Source organism: Ostrinia nubilalis, chromosome 21, assembly GCF_963855985.1.
Source record: "Ostrinia nubilalis chromosome 21, ilOstNubi1.1, whole genome shotgun sequence".
NCBI lineage: Eukaryota > Metazoa > Arthropoda > Insecta > Lepidoptera > Crambidae > Ostrinia > Ostrinia nubilalis.
The window spans coordinates 8,782,017-8,796,292 of NC_087108.1; the positions used below are offsets into that span (position 1 = coordinate 8,782,017).

A 14,276-nucleotide genomic window follows, 5' to 3' on the forward strand; every position below is an offset into this window, starting at 1 on the left:
GTAATATTTGTGTACAGTGTTATCAATAAACTAAAAATAAAATACTGTTGGCATTTCATTTCAATTATTATTGTATAAAAAAAGAAAGGGATACAAAAGTTTTCTTTAGACCATGACTAAGAATGTAATCATCATTTTCTTATAATTTTCACAAAAATATTTTCAATCAATGGAATTCATAAAGGATAGTTCTCGTACATGAAACAATGAATAAGAGATGGGTTAAACTTCAAGCAATTCAATATAATAGACTAAGAGCTAGTGAACGCCAGACCTACGTCATTTTATAAAAGCTGAAAGTTTGTCAGCGTATGCTCCCAATATAGGATATAATGTTGGTAAATTATGGAGTTTGGGTCGTGGTGGCTTTGGGAGCTACCCTAAAAAAACTGTCTGGCAAGGAGTTGGAACTGTCAAAACTGTCTGGCTGTTGGGGAAAATACTTCTAATTATTGCCCAAATATTATACATAAAAATCAGATTTAATGGTATAACATTGGTAGAATTACAGTCTATTGAATATACAGAAAAAGCCACCGTAAAAGTTAGATTTACGTTACACTATAAAATCTGATTTTTATGTATAATACTTGGGCAATTACTAGAAATATTTTTACCAACAGCCAGACAGTTTTGACTGTTCCAACTCCTTGTCAGACAGTTTTTTTAGGGTAGCTCCCAAAGCCACCACGACCCAAACTCCATAATTTACCAACATTATATCCTATATTGGGAGCATACGCTGACAAACTTTCAGCTTTTATAAAATGACGTAGGTCTGGCGTTCACTAGCTCTTAGTCTATAACCAACGGTGAAACTTGATACAATCATATAAACCATCTAAGTTCGCAACATGAATAATATTATAGCATTTTTAATGTATCTAAAAACCAGTCATGAAAATCAACAGTTTATGTTCCATGGATAAGGAATCAGTTTTTCTCAAAACTTTTTTGTTTGAATTGACTAACAAGTAATACTATGTTGTCATTAAAGCACAAAACGGTTCAATAATGGTTAAAAAATCTAGTTTGCACTTATTTCTAATAATTTTATCAAAGGCATGTTGAGGCTACCAATCAACTTCTTTTTATGACTTGTCAGTAAAAGTTTCTTCAAACTTATGGCTATACTTGGTGTAGACACTTGTGTACTAATACTCTTTCACTAAATCTTATTACTGCTAATGTCGTAGCTAGGTACTCAAAACTCAATTATCATCATAAGTAATATTAACTGTATGGTGCTAATTCATTAAAAATGTCATCACTTATTTTGTCAAAATATGAATGAACAGTAGATTTACTTATCAACTAAGAATGGTTTTCTGCAAAATTCAAGACTTTTATTTCTAAGATCCTAATGATGCGACTACAAGTATAGAATTATGTTCCACTTTCTTTGGTCAAAATATAGTTACAGGGATCAATATGTTTAGTAAGTTTATACAAAAAACTGCATTTTGTCATAATGACATAATATCGCACCATTATGTAATAAATTTAAACTATTTATTGGCAAAAACAAAGCACTAAGGCTATATACATCTTTCTGCTGATTTATCTTAGTCGTTTCCGAAGTCTAGACATTTCGATATTGACATCATTTAAATACTTATTTCACTATTTAGACAGATTAGCAGAATTTTACTGATTGAGCGAGCATATCACCATAATGTTAACAATCCAAGTCGGTTATATTTTGAGGACTTCCGTTTTAAACATCTAATTCTATAAAACAATGTCAATCAATGTTCCATTTGATATATTTGTCAGCTTTATAAGTAATAATAATTTATTTATGAGCAACATTGTTAATTAACAATGGCTCCTGAACACTTGATATTTGTAATTTCTTATATTTAAATAGTGGTATAGAAGACTGTATGATCAAACATTCAAACGGAACTTAAATGACAAAAACGCTAACCTTTTCACCTTCCATAAAACACAAAAAGGCATTTTAAAAACCTGTCAGTTAATATTATGTACAGTATAATTAGGGCAGTGTTAAAACATGTGGTATTTAGTTAATTATTTAAATATTTGCTACTGAAAAAGATCTATCCTATTCATTGCTCATTTGCCTAAATATATCCGAGTTAACTTCGATTTTAACATCTTACTAATAACTTATAACCAGTTATTAGCACTTAAATTAATTAATCAATGATTTAGTTCATACATTATTCGACTATCAGTGCAGTGATTTTTAAAAATCTTGAGTAGACTTCATGTAAGTCGATGGCAAATCAAGCTATACACTGTAAAGTCCGCTCGCTGAGTAGATAGAATTTCGTCCAATGATCCCAAGCTACCCATCCTTATCGCTCGTGCGTAATTATATTGCTATCGCGCTCACACACTCACTGCGGCCGCCCGTCGCACAGTCGCGACAGCAGTAAAATTACGCACGAGCGATAAGGATGGGTAGTCATTGGACAAAATTCTATCTGCTCGGCGACCGGACTTTAGCATCTTAAGTGCTTGTAATAGGTACTGTTATGCAACAATAATGCATAGAACGATATGCTGTCGACAGTAAATAATTTAAAGTATGAACTAAACCACTGAGGTATTGAAAACTACGAGGCATTTAAGTTATCGACAATATCACTTAACAAACACATGTACAAACGGATTACGCTCTACATTTTAGTAGCTTGACTTAGGCTAGAAAAACTATCATACTGAAACTTTAAAGGTTGTTCAACAATACAAGGAAGAAAGCCATTACATAATATTTCAACATATTGAGATTTTGTTATTTGTTTCAAATTAAAATTACATTGCAAAGGATTTGGGAGTTATTTGTACAAGAAAATCAATCCCAAAATGGCAAAGGTCACATGGTCATTATTCTGCTGATTACTAACTATAATACTTGATTGATGCAATCAAATTATTAATTATATCTTCAATGCTAATTAAACATAATTATGTGCACTTATCGGGAAAGGGTAGTAATTAATCCTAACCTACTGCTAACCTCAGCCAAGCGATAGATGATCAGAACTTTGTTTGTACATAAAAAACAGCATAAGTTACTGCAAATATGTATGTTACAAAGTTCCAATAGTAACAATATTTGATTCTGAAATGGGGCATTTGGTTCGATTATCTGGCTATTATTTATAAAATGTAAGTCATGAATTAGGCCAGATTCCTATAACAAATAAAAAGTATCCGTATGAAGATTTGACATATCTATGAGAGCGAATGTTCTATCAAATGAGACCAGCATCAAAAGTGTCATCAAATTATGCGATCTGTGCATTTTCCTCCAAAAATATGGCACATATTGAAATAATAATTATACAGGATGTGGTTTTGTAAAACAACCCCCATCTCAGGGGTGGTAGTACACATGAAAGTAATTACAAGAAAAATATAAATAAAATTTTAACTATTACTTTAATACCAAAAAACCTTGTTCAAACGTTTCCTAAAACTTTCGGGACGGCGCTTGTTACCGCCCGCACCACCCCCGCGTGCCCCGCTACACCACCGAGCACATGCTGCCGCCGCCCCGAGAGAGCGGGGGGACTGACCGATAGCTCGCCCGCGATAATACCATTTTCCTTATTTCATGGATTTTCTATGAACATTTAAAGTCTTTTTTTGGCATCAGTGTCGTGTATACATGTATACTACCACCTATGAGATGGGCGTTGTTGTACAAAACCATTCCCTGTATTTCATCTTCGAAGATCATACTATTGGAACTTTGTGTCGTACACACTCAAACGCATTCCTCGTTACACTTAGCAGTCTTAAAATCACAATAAAAATATTTCCACATTGAAATGTTTTGTCACTACAATAACCGTAATACTTTAGCCGGCCGCGCGGGGGGCTTCCACACAGAAAAAAGGGCGATTGTACACAGCCCACTGGCGAACAAGGGCGCTTTTACACCACCTAGTGCGTGTGAGAGCGTTTTTACACAGCGCAATGTGGTGCGAAAGCGCTTTCAATAAAGCGCCCAGTAGGACGCGAGAACGCTTGTACACACCTTGGGGCGCACAGGGCGCTTATAAACAGCTCAACAGAGCACGAAGGCGCTTTTACACAGCCGAGCCGTGCGCGTAGTCGCTTTTACACAGCACATGCCCGTCGCACAGTCGCGACAGCAATATAATTACGCGCGAGCGATAAGGATAGGTAGCTTGGGGTCATTCAAAATTCTACGTGCTCACAGACCGGGCTTTAGTCACAAAACGCAGCCTAATGGGACCCGATAACGGTTTTAGATAGACCCGGCCGCGGCCCAGAAGGGCCCGAGGGCGCTCTTAGATAGCCCAGTGGGACGCGAGGGCTCTTGTACACAACTCAGGAGAAGCAATGAGGACACATACACAACCCAAGAAAGCGAAGAAAGTTGAACACAGTCCCAAGGGAATGGGAGTTGTATTATTCCTAACTAAGCCACAGGTTGTACAATATTAAAATGATTCTATGCAAGTTTAGTGAGAATGTGTCTTCTATTGATTTCAAATTTTTATTGATTTAAACGAATTTTGGTCCACTTGCCGCCACTTTAACCTTATCAATCAACTTTTAGGCTATGTCAGGGTGAATTAGCCCTTATAACCATAGCAGGAGTAGCACACTATTTAACTTTCGATCCACACCAATCACTACCACCAGCAGCAGTTTGGGAGTTGTCACTAGATTTGAAGGTTGGCAATTCGTAAATGTTTTGGCGCGAATGATATGGGCTTGAACACTGAGGTTAAACCTCACAGTTTCGCTTCTGCCCGCGGCCGGCTGGCTACGGTCGGATCGTCTATTGTACGGAACATTATAAGAAGTAATCGGCCTGCGGTTTCTTGGAAGGCACGCCTCGCGACTCCTGCGGCGCGGCCTCGAATATCGTGAACTCGCGTTGGAGGTTTTCGTTCAGTTCTAATATCGCAGCTACGTTGCCGCATCTGTAATGAGAAAATGCAATTAAAACCTGTTCTTATTGTGGATGGGATAACGATAAATTGACTGTACGATATCACTAGTTTTCAAGCTGTAGATCCTGGATACACAAGAGTTGGAGCGGTGGTAACGAGAGGTGGAAATAGTCCCGTAGTTTACTTAAGTCTTAAGTTAGATAAAGCCTAATGCAATGGCATTTGCCATATTCCCACAAACCTGTAGCAGTAGTTTGGGGCAGACCACACAGTGAGGACGGTCTCGTTGAAGTGCCACTTGTAGCCCTCCATAACTAAAGTCCGGTCGCCGAGTAGATAGAATTTCGTCCAATGACCACAAGCACTAGCTACCCATCCTTATCACTTGCACGTAATTATATTGCTGTCGCGACTGTGCGACGGGCGGCCGCAGTGAGTGTGCGAGCGCAATAGCAATATAATTTAGACGCGAGCGATAAGGATGGGTAGCTTGGGGTCATTGGACGAAATTCTAACTGCTCGGCGACCGGACTTTAGCTGGTGGGCCCGGCAGATTATCTCAATGTCGTTGGACATGCTAAACAGCGCTTAAAGTAAAAGCATTAAGTGTCAGTTTCCTACGTACCTGTAGCAATAGTTGGAGCAGACCACACAGTGAGGACGGTCTCGTTGAAGTGCCACTTGTAGCCCTCCATAACTAGCTGGTGGGCCCGGCATATCAAGTCTATTTCCTTGGACCCGCTAAACAGTGCTTAAAGTAAAAGCATTAAGTGTCAGTTATCCACGTACCTGTAGCAATAGTTGGGGGCAGGCCACACAGTGAGGACGGTCTCGTTGAAGTGCCACTTGTAGCCCTCCATAACTAGCTGATGGGCCCAGCAGATCATGTCGATGTCGTTGGACACGCTAAACTGAGCCTAATGCAACGGTATTAAGTGTTAGTTTTCCACGTACCTGTAGCAATAGTTGGGGGCAGACCACACAGTGAGGACAGTCTCGTTGAAGTGCCACTTGTAGCCCTCCATAACAAGCTGATGGGCCCAGCAGTAGGGTGTCCCGAAATATCTTTTTTTATATTTTCGCTACACAAGACCCCTCAAAAGTTGCGTCATAAGATGTAGATAACCGTAAAAATAATTAAAAAAATATAAAATAATGTCTCAAGGGCTCTACCGGCATTTTTATGTCTCAAAAAATCACTTAATCAGCCCTTCACTGTTGGTCATCTATTATATTTTTTTCACAATTATTTCATTTTATTTTGTAATAACAGTGGCAGTGGAACCCTAAGATATGATTTGCAGGCAATGACAGACTGTTTCCAGTGAGGAATAGGTTTGGTTCGAACCAGCAGAATTCATATTTTGACTTGTTTTTCTCAAATTTTCTACTTCTTCGGCGAGGCTGTTGGTATTATTTCTGTTGAGGTTTTATTGCTGTAAGGTATCGCACCGTACTTTTTTGTTATAATATTACATACTTTTAGCATAAATTTAACAAAAAATTAGCAATATATGGTAGTAATATACTTTTTGATTTTTTTCAGGTAAAAACTACCTAGCCAAAAATCTTTATAATATTATATTTAAACAGAATACTAATTGACATGTTAAATAGTTTTAGCATACTATTAAATATAAATAACATTTATGTACGTTACATACACTTACTAGCTGAAGTTTTTGTTGTCTACGCAGTTTTTTATCAATGGTGAACTTCAACGGAAGTAAAAATATATTTTTAGTTATGAAACGCATACATGTTATATATCAAATTAAAGACAATTTAATACACTTCTTTGGCTCGTGTAAAACTTTTAGTAGAGTATAAGACATTTTGTAAAAAAATGATTTAAAAAGTAGTATCACAACAATGTAAAAAATTTCAATTTTCCTTTAATTACTAACTAAAGGTTGATTTAATCGATACAATTTATACCACAAAATATCAAGCGCACACGTAGAGCTATCATTTAAATAAAAAAGTAATGAAATCGGACAAATGGTTTTCAAGTTATGGTTGATTTTCTAAAATTGACTGCCATTTTTGTTAGCTTCCACTTAGAGATGCCAATCATTGTTTTATAATAGCGTAGTAAAATTATTAACCTGCTGTGAGAAGGGAATTGAGTATCCTCGAATTAAATCGATATCTTGGCTGACCCATGGATTAATTAGGAATACATAAAAATCGCGCGCGTAAATGCCTAATTCTGGTCAAAAAGCCAATTCTGTTTTGAAAGTATTTATGGATTTATTGGTTTTTAAACTATTTTAAACCTTGCTGTGACTCATTGTGTACCCTCAAATTTCATAAAAACGCTATTTTTGTATTATTAATAGTTTATGTTAGGAACCCCTAAAATAGCAATTTAATTTTTTTTTAAGGACAGGTAGAGGCCTCAAGATGACAGATATCTCAATAAATTTAATGCTTATCGTAATCTATATATCAAAACGCAACTTTTGATACCTCTTGCGTATCCGTAGCTCAAAAAAATTTTTTTCCCATACAACGACGGGACACCCTACCCAGCAGATCATGTCGATGTTGTTGGACACGCTAAACTGAGCCTAATGCAACGGTATTAAGTGTTAGTTTTCCACGTACCTGTAGCAATAGTTGGGGGCAGACCACACAGTGAGGACAGTCTCGTTGAAGTGCCACTTGTAGCCCTCCATAACTAGCTGATGGGCCCGGCATATCAAGTCTATGTCCTTGGACACTCTAAATAGAGCTTAAAGTAAAAACATTAAGTGTCAGTTTTCCACGTACCTGTAGCAATAGTTGGGGGCAGGCCACACAGTGAGGACGGTCTCGTTGAAGTGCCACTTGTAGCCCTCCATAACTAGCTGATGGGCCCAGCAGATCATGTCGATGTCGTTGGACACGCTAAACTGAGCCTAATGCAACGGTATTAAGTGTCAGTTTTCCACGTACCTGTAGCAATAGTTGGAGCAGACCACACAGTGAGGACGGTCTCGTTGAAGTGCCACTTGTAGCCCTCCATAACTAGCTGATGGGCCCAGCAGATCATGTCGATGTCGTTGGACACGCTAAACTGAGCCTAATGCAACGGTATTAAGTGTCAGTTTTCCACGTACCTGTAGCAATAGTTGGGGGCAGACCACACAGTGAGGACAGTCTCGTTGAAGTGCCACTTGTAGCCCTCCATAACTAGCTGATGGGCCCGGCATATCAAGTCTATGTCCTTGGACACTCTAAATAGAGCTTAAAGTAAAAACATTAAGTGTCAGTTTTCCACGTACCTGTAGCAATAGTTGGGGGCAGACCACACAGTGAGGACAGTCTCGTTGAAGTGCCACTTGTAGCCTTCCATAACTAGCTGATGGGCCCGGCAGATCATGTCGATGTCGTTGGACACGTTGAATTGGGCTACCACGTCGGATCCGAATAAGTAGCCCGCACCTCTGGGGGACACGCCCCAGCCTTGTGTGTCTGGAAAATTGTTATAGATATTTAGGCTGAGTTGCACCATCTTACTTTAACTTTGACAAACGTCAAAAATCTGTCAAACTCCATACAAAAAAGCACCGGTTATTGTTAATGTTACAGTTAAAATGAGGTGGTCCAACTCAGCCTTAGAGTACAGGTCAGCTGTAACTATCGTGATTACTAACTGGCACAACAATCCCTGAGTGTATTTCTTTTGAAGTAAATTATCATGATAGATTTGATCTGTCACAAAATCATTATCGCGCGTCTTGCGATTAACGTAGTCGTCACAACTAGGGTTGCCAGGTCCAAAAACACAAAAGCCGGACTCCTTCATTTGGCCGGACAACCTTTAGTGTCATAGCTCATCATCGGTCGTCCAACATCCTGATGCGTGCGCTTCGTAGCTTCGTATTATTCTGTCAGCCAAATAAAAAGCCTAACAAAAGCCGGACAGGCCGGACAACACAATATTTGGCTGGACAATACCGTAAAAAGCAACCCTAGTCACAACTAATTATTTTAGATAGATCATTCAATTCATCTCTAATTAAATTTTGATAAAGATTGACAAAGGGGTTCAGACATCAATTTCAAAGCACAACTAGGTATTGACGTCAAGTCTATTTTAAATAAAGAATGAAATTATTCATACCTTCAGGGTCACTCCAAAGCAGGTCGCACATAGGCCCGTCGTGTGGCACCTCCTGTTTGCGGTCGATGGTGCGGATCTGGTCTAGCGTCTGTATCGAGGGGCTGAGCCCCCCATGCACGCAGAATATCCGCCCGTCAATGATCGCAGACAAGGACAGATAGTCAAATATTTCTGTGCAGTACCTGGGTAAATAATTTTGTTGATTATGGAAATCACTTTGATAGTTTTGTTCCATATTTCGACCTAATGCTTCAACTACACCGACGCGTGCAGATCGCCATTGCGCGACCTGTCATTGACCTATGATCGCGCCAGCGATGGCGATTTGAACACGTTGGTGTGGTTGAATCTTAAACATTGGGCATCTTATATGGTTGAATTAGGCACCAGTTTGTAAGAAAAATATTGATATAGCTAGATTTGACAGATTGAATAAAAATAAAATTGTAATGTACAAAACTGTTAAAATCGTAAACTTTATGCTCTTCCAGCTCCAACAATTAGAAGCGATGATGTGTTTGATCGTCTCTTAAACAGAGTAGTTGTGGTTGCATTCGGGCTTGACAGTTAACAAAAGGTTAACTTATGTTAGCCAAGATTTTAAATAGCATCAAGTTGTAAAGTTGACATTGAAAAACATAGTACATTAGCCTTCAGCAGTTTAGCCAACAATGTTGCATCAATGAACAATAATTGGCGTGTGCAGTTTTATTATTTTCTTATCAATCTGATAATGAATGTATGGCATTCGTCTTTATGTGCATCCGAGGTTGTGAGTCTGGTTGACTAACAATTATCAATTTCTATGCAAGTTTGGCAATTTAGGTAAATAAACTTCTAAATTCTACATCAAAATGTTTTTACTGATATTTTAAAATAAGTCTTAGTGATTTTAAGGAAACTCACCTCCAAACTGTGATTGATCCATATTTTCTGAGACATTCATCGTAAAAACCATAAACTTGTGTAATTTGTCTTGATTCGTGATTGCCACGGATTAATGTGATTCTGTCTGGATAACGTACCTACAAATACCAAGAAATAAACATTATTAAATGGTTTAAATATTTATAAAAGATAATAATCATACTGAAGTAAGGATACCCAACCTATAACTTTCTACTTTGTGTATAATAAAATGGTTCTATATTGGCTCACATAAAATTCTAAATCCTATTCTTTGTCTTACTACCGATTTGTGTTCATAATAATCTCTCTTCATAATTTTATTTTTCATACTTTTTTTATTCATACATTTTTATTACTACTATCGGAGCTCATAACAGTTAGTAATCATAATTTTTTTATCAATACTGTTACTACCAAGAACCATTTAAAATACATAATTTTTATTTTCAGATCTTTTTTCTTCATAACATTCATTGATCATATTGTATTAATTAATAATGTTGTTACTAAGAACATACTTCAACTTATAATGTTGTTGTTCAGAATAATTTACTTTATAATAGACATACTCGTATCTTTAAAAAAATCATACATAATTTAATAGAGTAGATAAGCATGCAGAGCATGCAGCATGCATTGGTATCTCCTCGTCTCCGGCGCTGCGGGATGTGCAGCCCTTCCGCCCTTGCGTAACGAGGCTCAGGCACCCACGCTTGCTTCCGCAGCTTCGGCTTTTTGGATCGCCATCGGCGCCTTCGGCGCCTCGGCGACCAGCCTCAGCCGCTCCAGCTCACCCGGGCGCCTGAGCCTCGTTACAGCGGGCGAGGGCTGCCCTCCCTCCGCGCCTCCGGCTTTTAAATTACACTCTAGGGGTAGGGCAGACAAGACTACGTGGAGTCGGTTTTGCAGCGATTCGTTTCTGTCACGTTAGTTTTGTGGCACAAAATATTGCCTGTTTTGGACTATATCAAATTAATTTAATGTTAAAATACGATTTAATACGAATATAGGCATCATGATTTTCAATAATATGGATAAATACACTTATGAGTAATAAATTTATGAAAACAAATATTAGGATACATCACATTTATGAATATTATAGTTATTTATTCGAATGATTATGAGTTTCGATCATTAGTATAGAAAAATATATGAAAACAAATATTAGTAAAAACTAAGTGTATGATTAGTGATATTATGAATATCAATGATTATGTTTTTAAATATGTAGGTTTTAAATTTTTTATGAAGAATGATCATTATGGTATCGAATTGTATGAGAAATCTTTTCGGACCTCCAATGATAGGAATTGAAAAGTTATGTAAGAAAATGCGCTACCTAATAAAATATGTGCCAAATAGGAAACAGTCACTTGGCAAAAATATGATGATAAGCCAACACTGTTATAAAACAGAGTCTAATAACAAATTTATAAATTCTACTAACTTTCAATGCCAATAATAGTAAGAAAGTCTCCACAGAATAGAAGCCTCGGTCTACAAAGTCTCCCATAAATAAGTAATTGGTTTCAGGAACATCTCCGCCAACTTTAAACAGTTCTTTCAAGTCGTAGAACTGGCCATGAATGTCACCGCACACCTAAAAATAACAGAAATACGTTCAGAAATAGGCACTGGTACATTTATTGTCCCGAAGCAGTGGTAGGGTTAATACTGGGATGTGTAAGTGTTTTTTTTTTAAGTTACATTTGCGAAAACAAATGAGTTCTATGAGTTTTTTTAAATAGCCATCATTTGTGAGAAACCAGTCTTGGAGATGCTGTTTTGCAGTAAGTTGTCCGAGCTTGGAATGTTAATGTATAAATCATTGATCAAAGTTAATCAAATGACAAACCAAAACATTGCTTGACCCTTATTACCTAACCTTTTTAGTAACTAACAACATAGATGGTGTAATTATGATGTTATTGGCTTGAACAAACAAGGAAATTAGCAAAATTCACCAGCTGTTATCGTAATTACCGTCACAGGGGAATCCACGCGCTGAACATTGCTTTCTTCGACGAGAATTTCACGAGCCTTTGCACATAAAGCCTTAACCTCGGCTTCCATTATAATCTCACATCTCTTCAGCTGCTCAATTTGACGATCCAGATCACTTGTGTCCGACATTCTGCTACTTAGTTCAAACGGTAAATCTGCAAACACATCAAAATAGTGGGTAACAAGCTCAGCATCCCAATTAATCATTCATGCCTTCGTAGCAATTCTGTGACTAATAGACGACTGCCGTGACACACTGATGTTGTAACTTGAAGTGCAATTAATGTTACTTACAATTATCTAACTTTTGAGCTCCTGTGTATGATCGTCAAGCATCAGCAACTTGAATTATTTCATCAAACAATCACAATCAATCCGCCATTTACAACCACCACAACGTGAATTCAAAAGGCGCGTTCACACACAGTGTAGCACAGAAAAGATATCAAATAATCTTACCATAGACAATTTATTAATAATGGAAATAAAAACTAGATGGCGTTATATGCAAACTGCGATTCACACGTAACAACATTTAAGGGCTGATTTTTCAATCGTCGGATAACTTTTAACTGAAGAATAAGTTTGGCACATGACAGTTTCAGTATGGGAAATATGTCAATATGACAAGTTTATTCTTCAGATAAAAGATAACTGACTTCAGCGGGACAGTCCATCCCAAAAAAAAAAAAAAAAAAAGATAACTGACGATTGAAAAATCAGCCCTAAATGAAAAACCAAATTCGTAGGCAGTAGCACGGTAATAATATCATACAGTATTGTAACTTCATATAAACAGACGAAACGAGAACTTTCTTTCGAAATTCAAATCTCGGTATGCGCTCGGTATGCAAAAGTCGGGGGTGTCGCGAATGAGTGCGAATGCAAATGGACGTCGGCGTCGGTGGCCAAGTGTTAAAAATGACAAAACTGATTGAATTTGACTGACCGTCATTTACGGTCAAATTGGCCAAAAACTAGTCAAATTGTAATTTTCGCCCGCCCGAAATTAAAGTAACAGATTATTATGATTATTAAAGTTTCGAAATTATTTAAGTAGTTTTTACTAAATTAAATCTACTAATCACAAAACAACACACATTTTTAACCTATTCCATTCACAAAGTATTTTGTTTGTCTAACTAAATAAAAAAATACAATCACAAAACTAGATAGAAATTCTAAGTAGGCAGATGTAATTAAACTGCGTACTGTAGGTGGGCACTGCCCACGGCTGCCCACTGGGCAGCCCTACCGCATGTTGTCATACTGTGACGTACCGCGTGACTGTTGACATTTATTTCAAAAATATGGCCGAGTTGGAATACTGTATAGATAGTATTACCGTGGCAGTAGCGGCGTAAGGGGGGGGGAGTAGGGGTAAGATTGTGAAGAAGCACAAAAATGTGATCTAAGTAAAACTAAACTCTGAGCTTTATTCTATATGAAACACAGAGATAACTTTAGACCTTTAAAAGTTTTTGTAACACAGCCCCATGACGTCCACTGCTGGACAAATTCCCGCTTTTATTCATTTTGCTCTTTTAGGGTTATTTTGATCATTTTGCTCGTTCATAATATTTTTTCCAAATTAGCGACATCTCTTGGAGGGTAGAGGAACTGCAAAGTTTTTTTTTCTAACTCTGCGTGCCAAGTGTAGATAGTTTAGCCTCAGCCCCCCTAGACAAAACGCACTTTTTGATCGAATCGAAAATCGAATCCGTCAAAACTCCATACAAAAAAGGGGCTTTTCGACCACTTATCGACCAGTTTGCGATTATAATTTGCACTTTGTCTAGACCCACTGGTTTAGCCAAGCTTGGCGTTCTTTATTTTTATGGTGAAGTGACAGCTGGAAGAATCATCGCTCATTGGTTTATCAGTTGTCAGTCAGAAATCATAGACGCCTTTTTAGCCAATAGGAGTAGCGTATATTTGTTTATCTTCTCGCTCATTGGATGACTAAAAGCTAATATTAGTATTTTTTCCTTGCGAGATAGACACTTGTTTTGTAAAGGCGCCTTCTGCAAATGAGTGTTTGTATTAGAATTGGGGTGTATTAATTATTGATTTATAAATATTAAAATACCAATATTTAGTGAATCTATTGTGTTGTGTATTGTGCTGCAAGATCCAACAATGGGCAATATCCACACCGTCGGCCCTAACGAGGCACTGATAGTTTCAGGTAAGCTAGAGATAAAATCGATTATTTTCCTCATATTTTATGTGTTACTCTTAGTTACTGTAGAAAAACAGGATATAAACCTATTAAAAACGTATTATACCTACTGTTAGGTGTAGTGGAATGTGTTTAGTTGTAACCTGTTGTTTCTAATACGAAA

At 37.4% G+C, this 14,276-nt stretch overlaps 3 protein-coding genes across 4 annotated transcripts in view; 2 read left to right on the top strand and 1 right to left on the bottom strand.

Moving 5' to 3' along the window:
• LOC135082466 (LIM/homeobox protein Lhx5) overlaps positions 1-14,276 on the top strand; it is a 369,539-nt gene that overhangs the window by 296,169 nt on the left and 59,094 nt on the right. The window lies entirely within an intron of this gene.
• On the bottom strand, positions 1,417-12,346 carry LOC135082294 (serine/threonine-protein phosphatase 4 catalytic subunit). The gene is made up of 7 exons (XM_063977075.1): positions 12,226-12,346; positions 11,911-12,086; positions 11,375-11,527; positions 9,922-10,040; positions 9,016-9,197; positions 8,174-8,363; positions 1,417-4,934 (listed from the first exon to the last, which is right to left on the bottom strand). Exons 2-7 carry the CDS (start codon positions 12,058-12,060, stop codon positions 4,805-4,807), a joined length of 924 nt encoding a protein of 307 aa, XP_063833145.1. The 5' UTR covers positions 12,061-12,086; positions 12,226-12,346; the 3' UTR covers positions 1,417-4,804.
• LOC135082302 (flotillin-2) overlaps positions 13,903-14,276 on the top strand; it is a 268,349-nt gene continuing 267,975 nt past the window's right edge. For both annotated transcript variants that reach the window (XM_063977088.1, XM_063977087.1), the window contains exon 1: positions 13,903-14,119. In XM_063977088.1, coding sequence (XP_063833158.1) covers positions 14,071-14,119 — 49 coding nt within the window. In that variant the 5' untranslated portion in view covers positions 13,903-14,070. The remainder of the gene's footprint in view (positions 14,120-14,276) is intronic.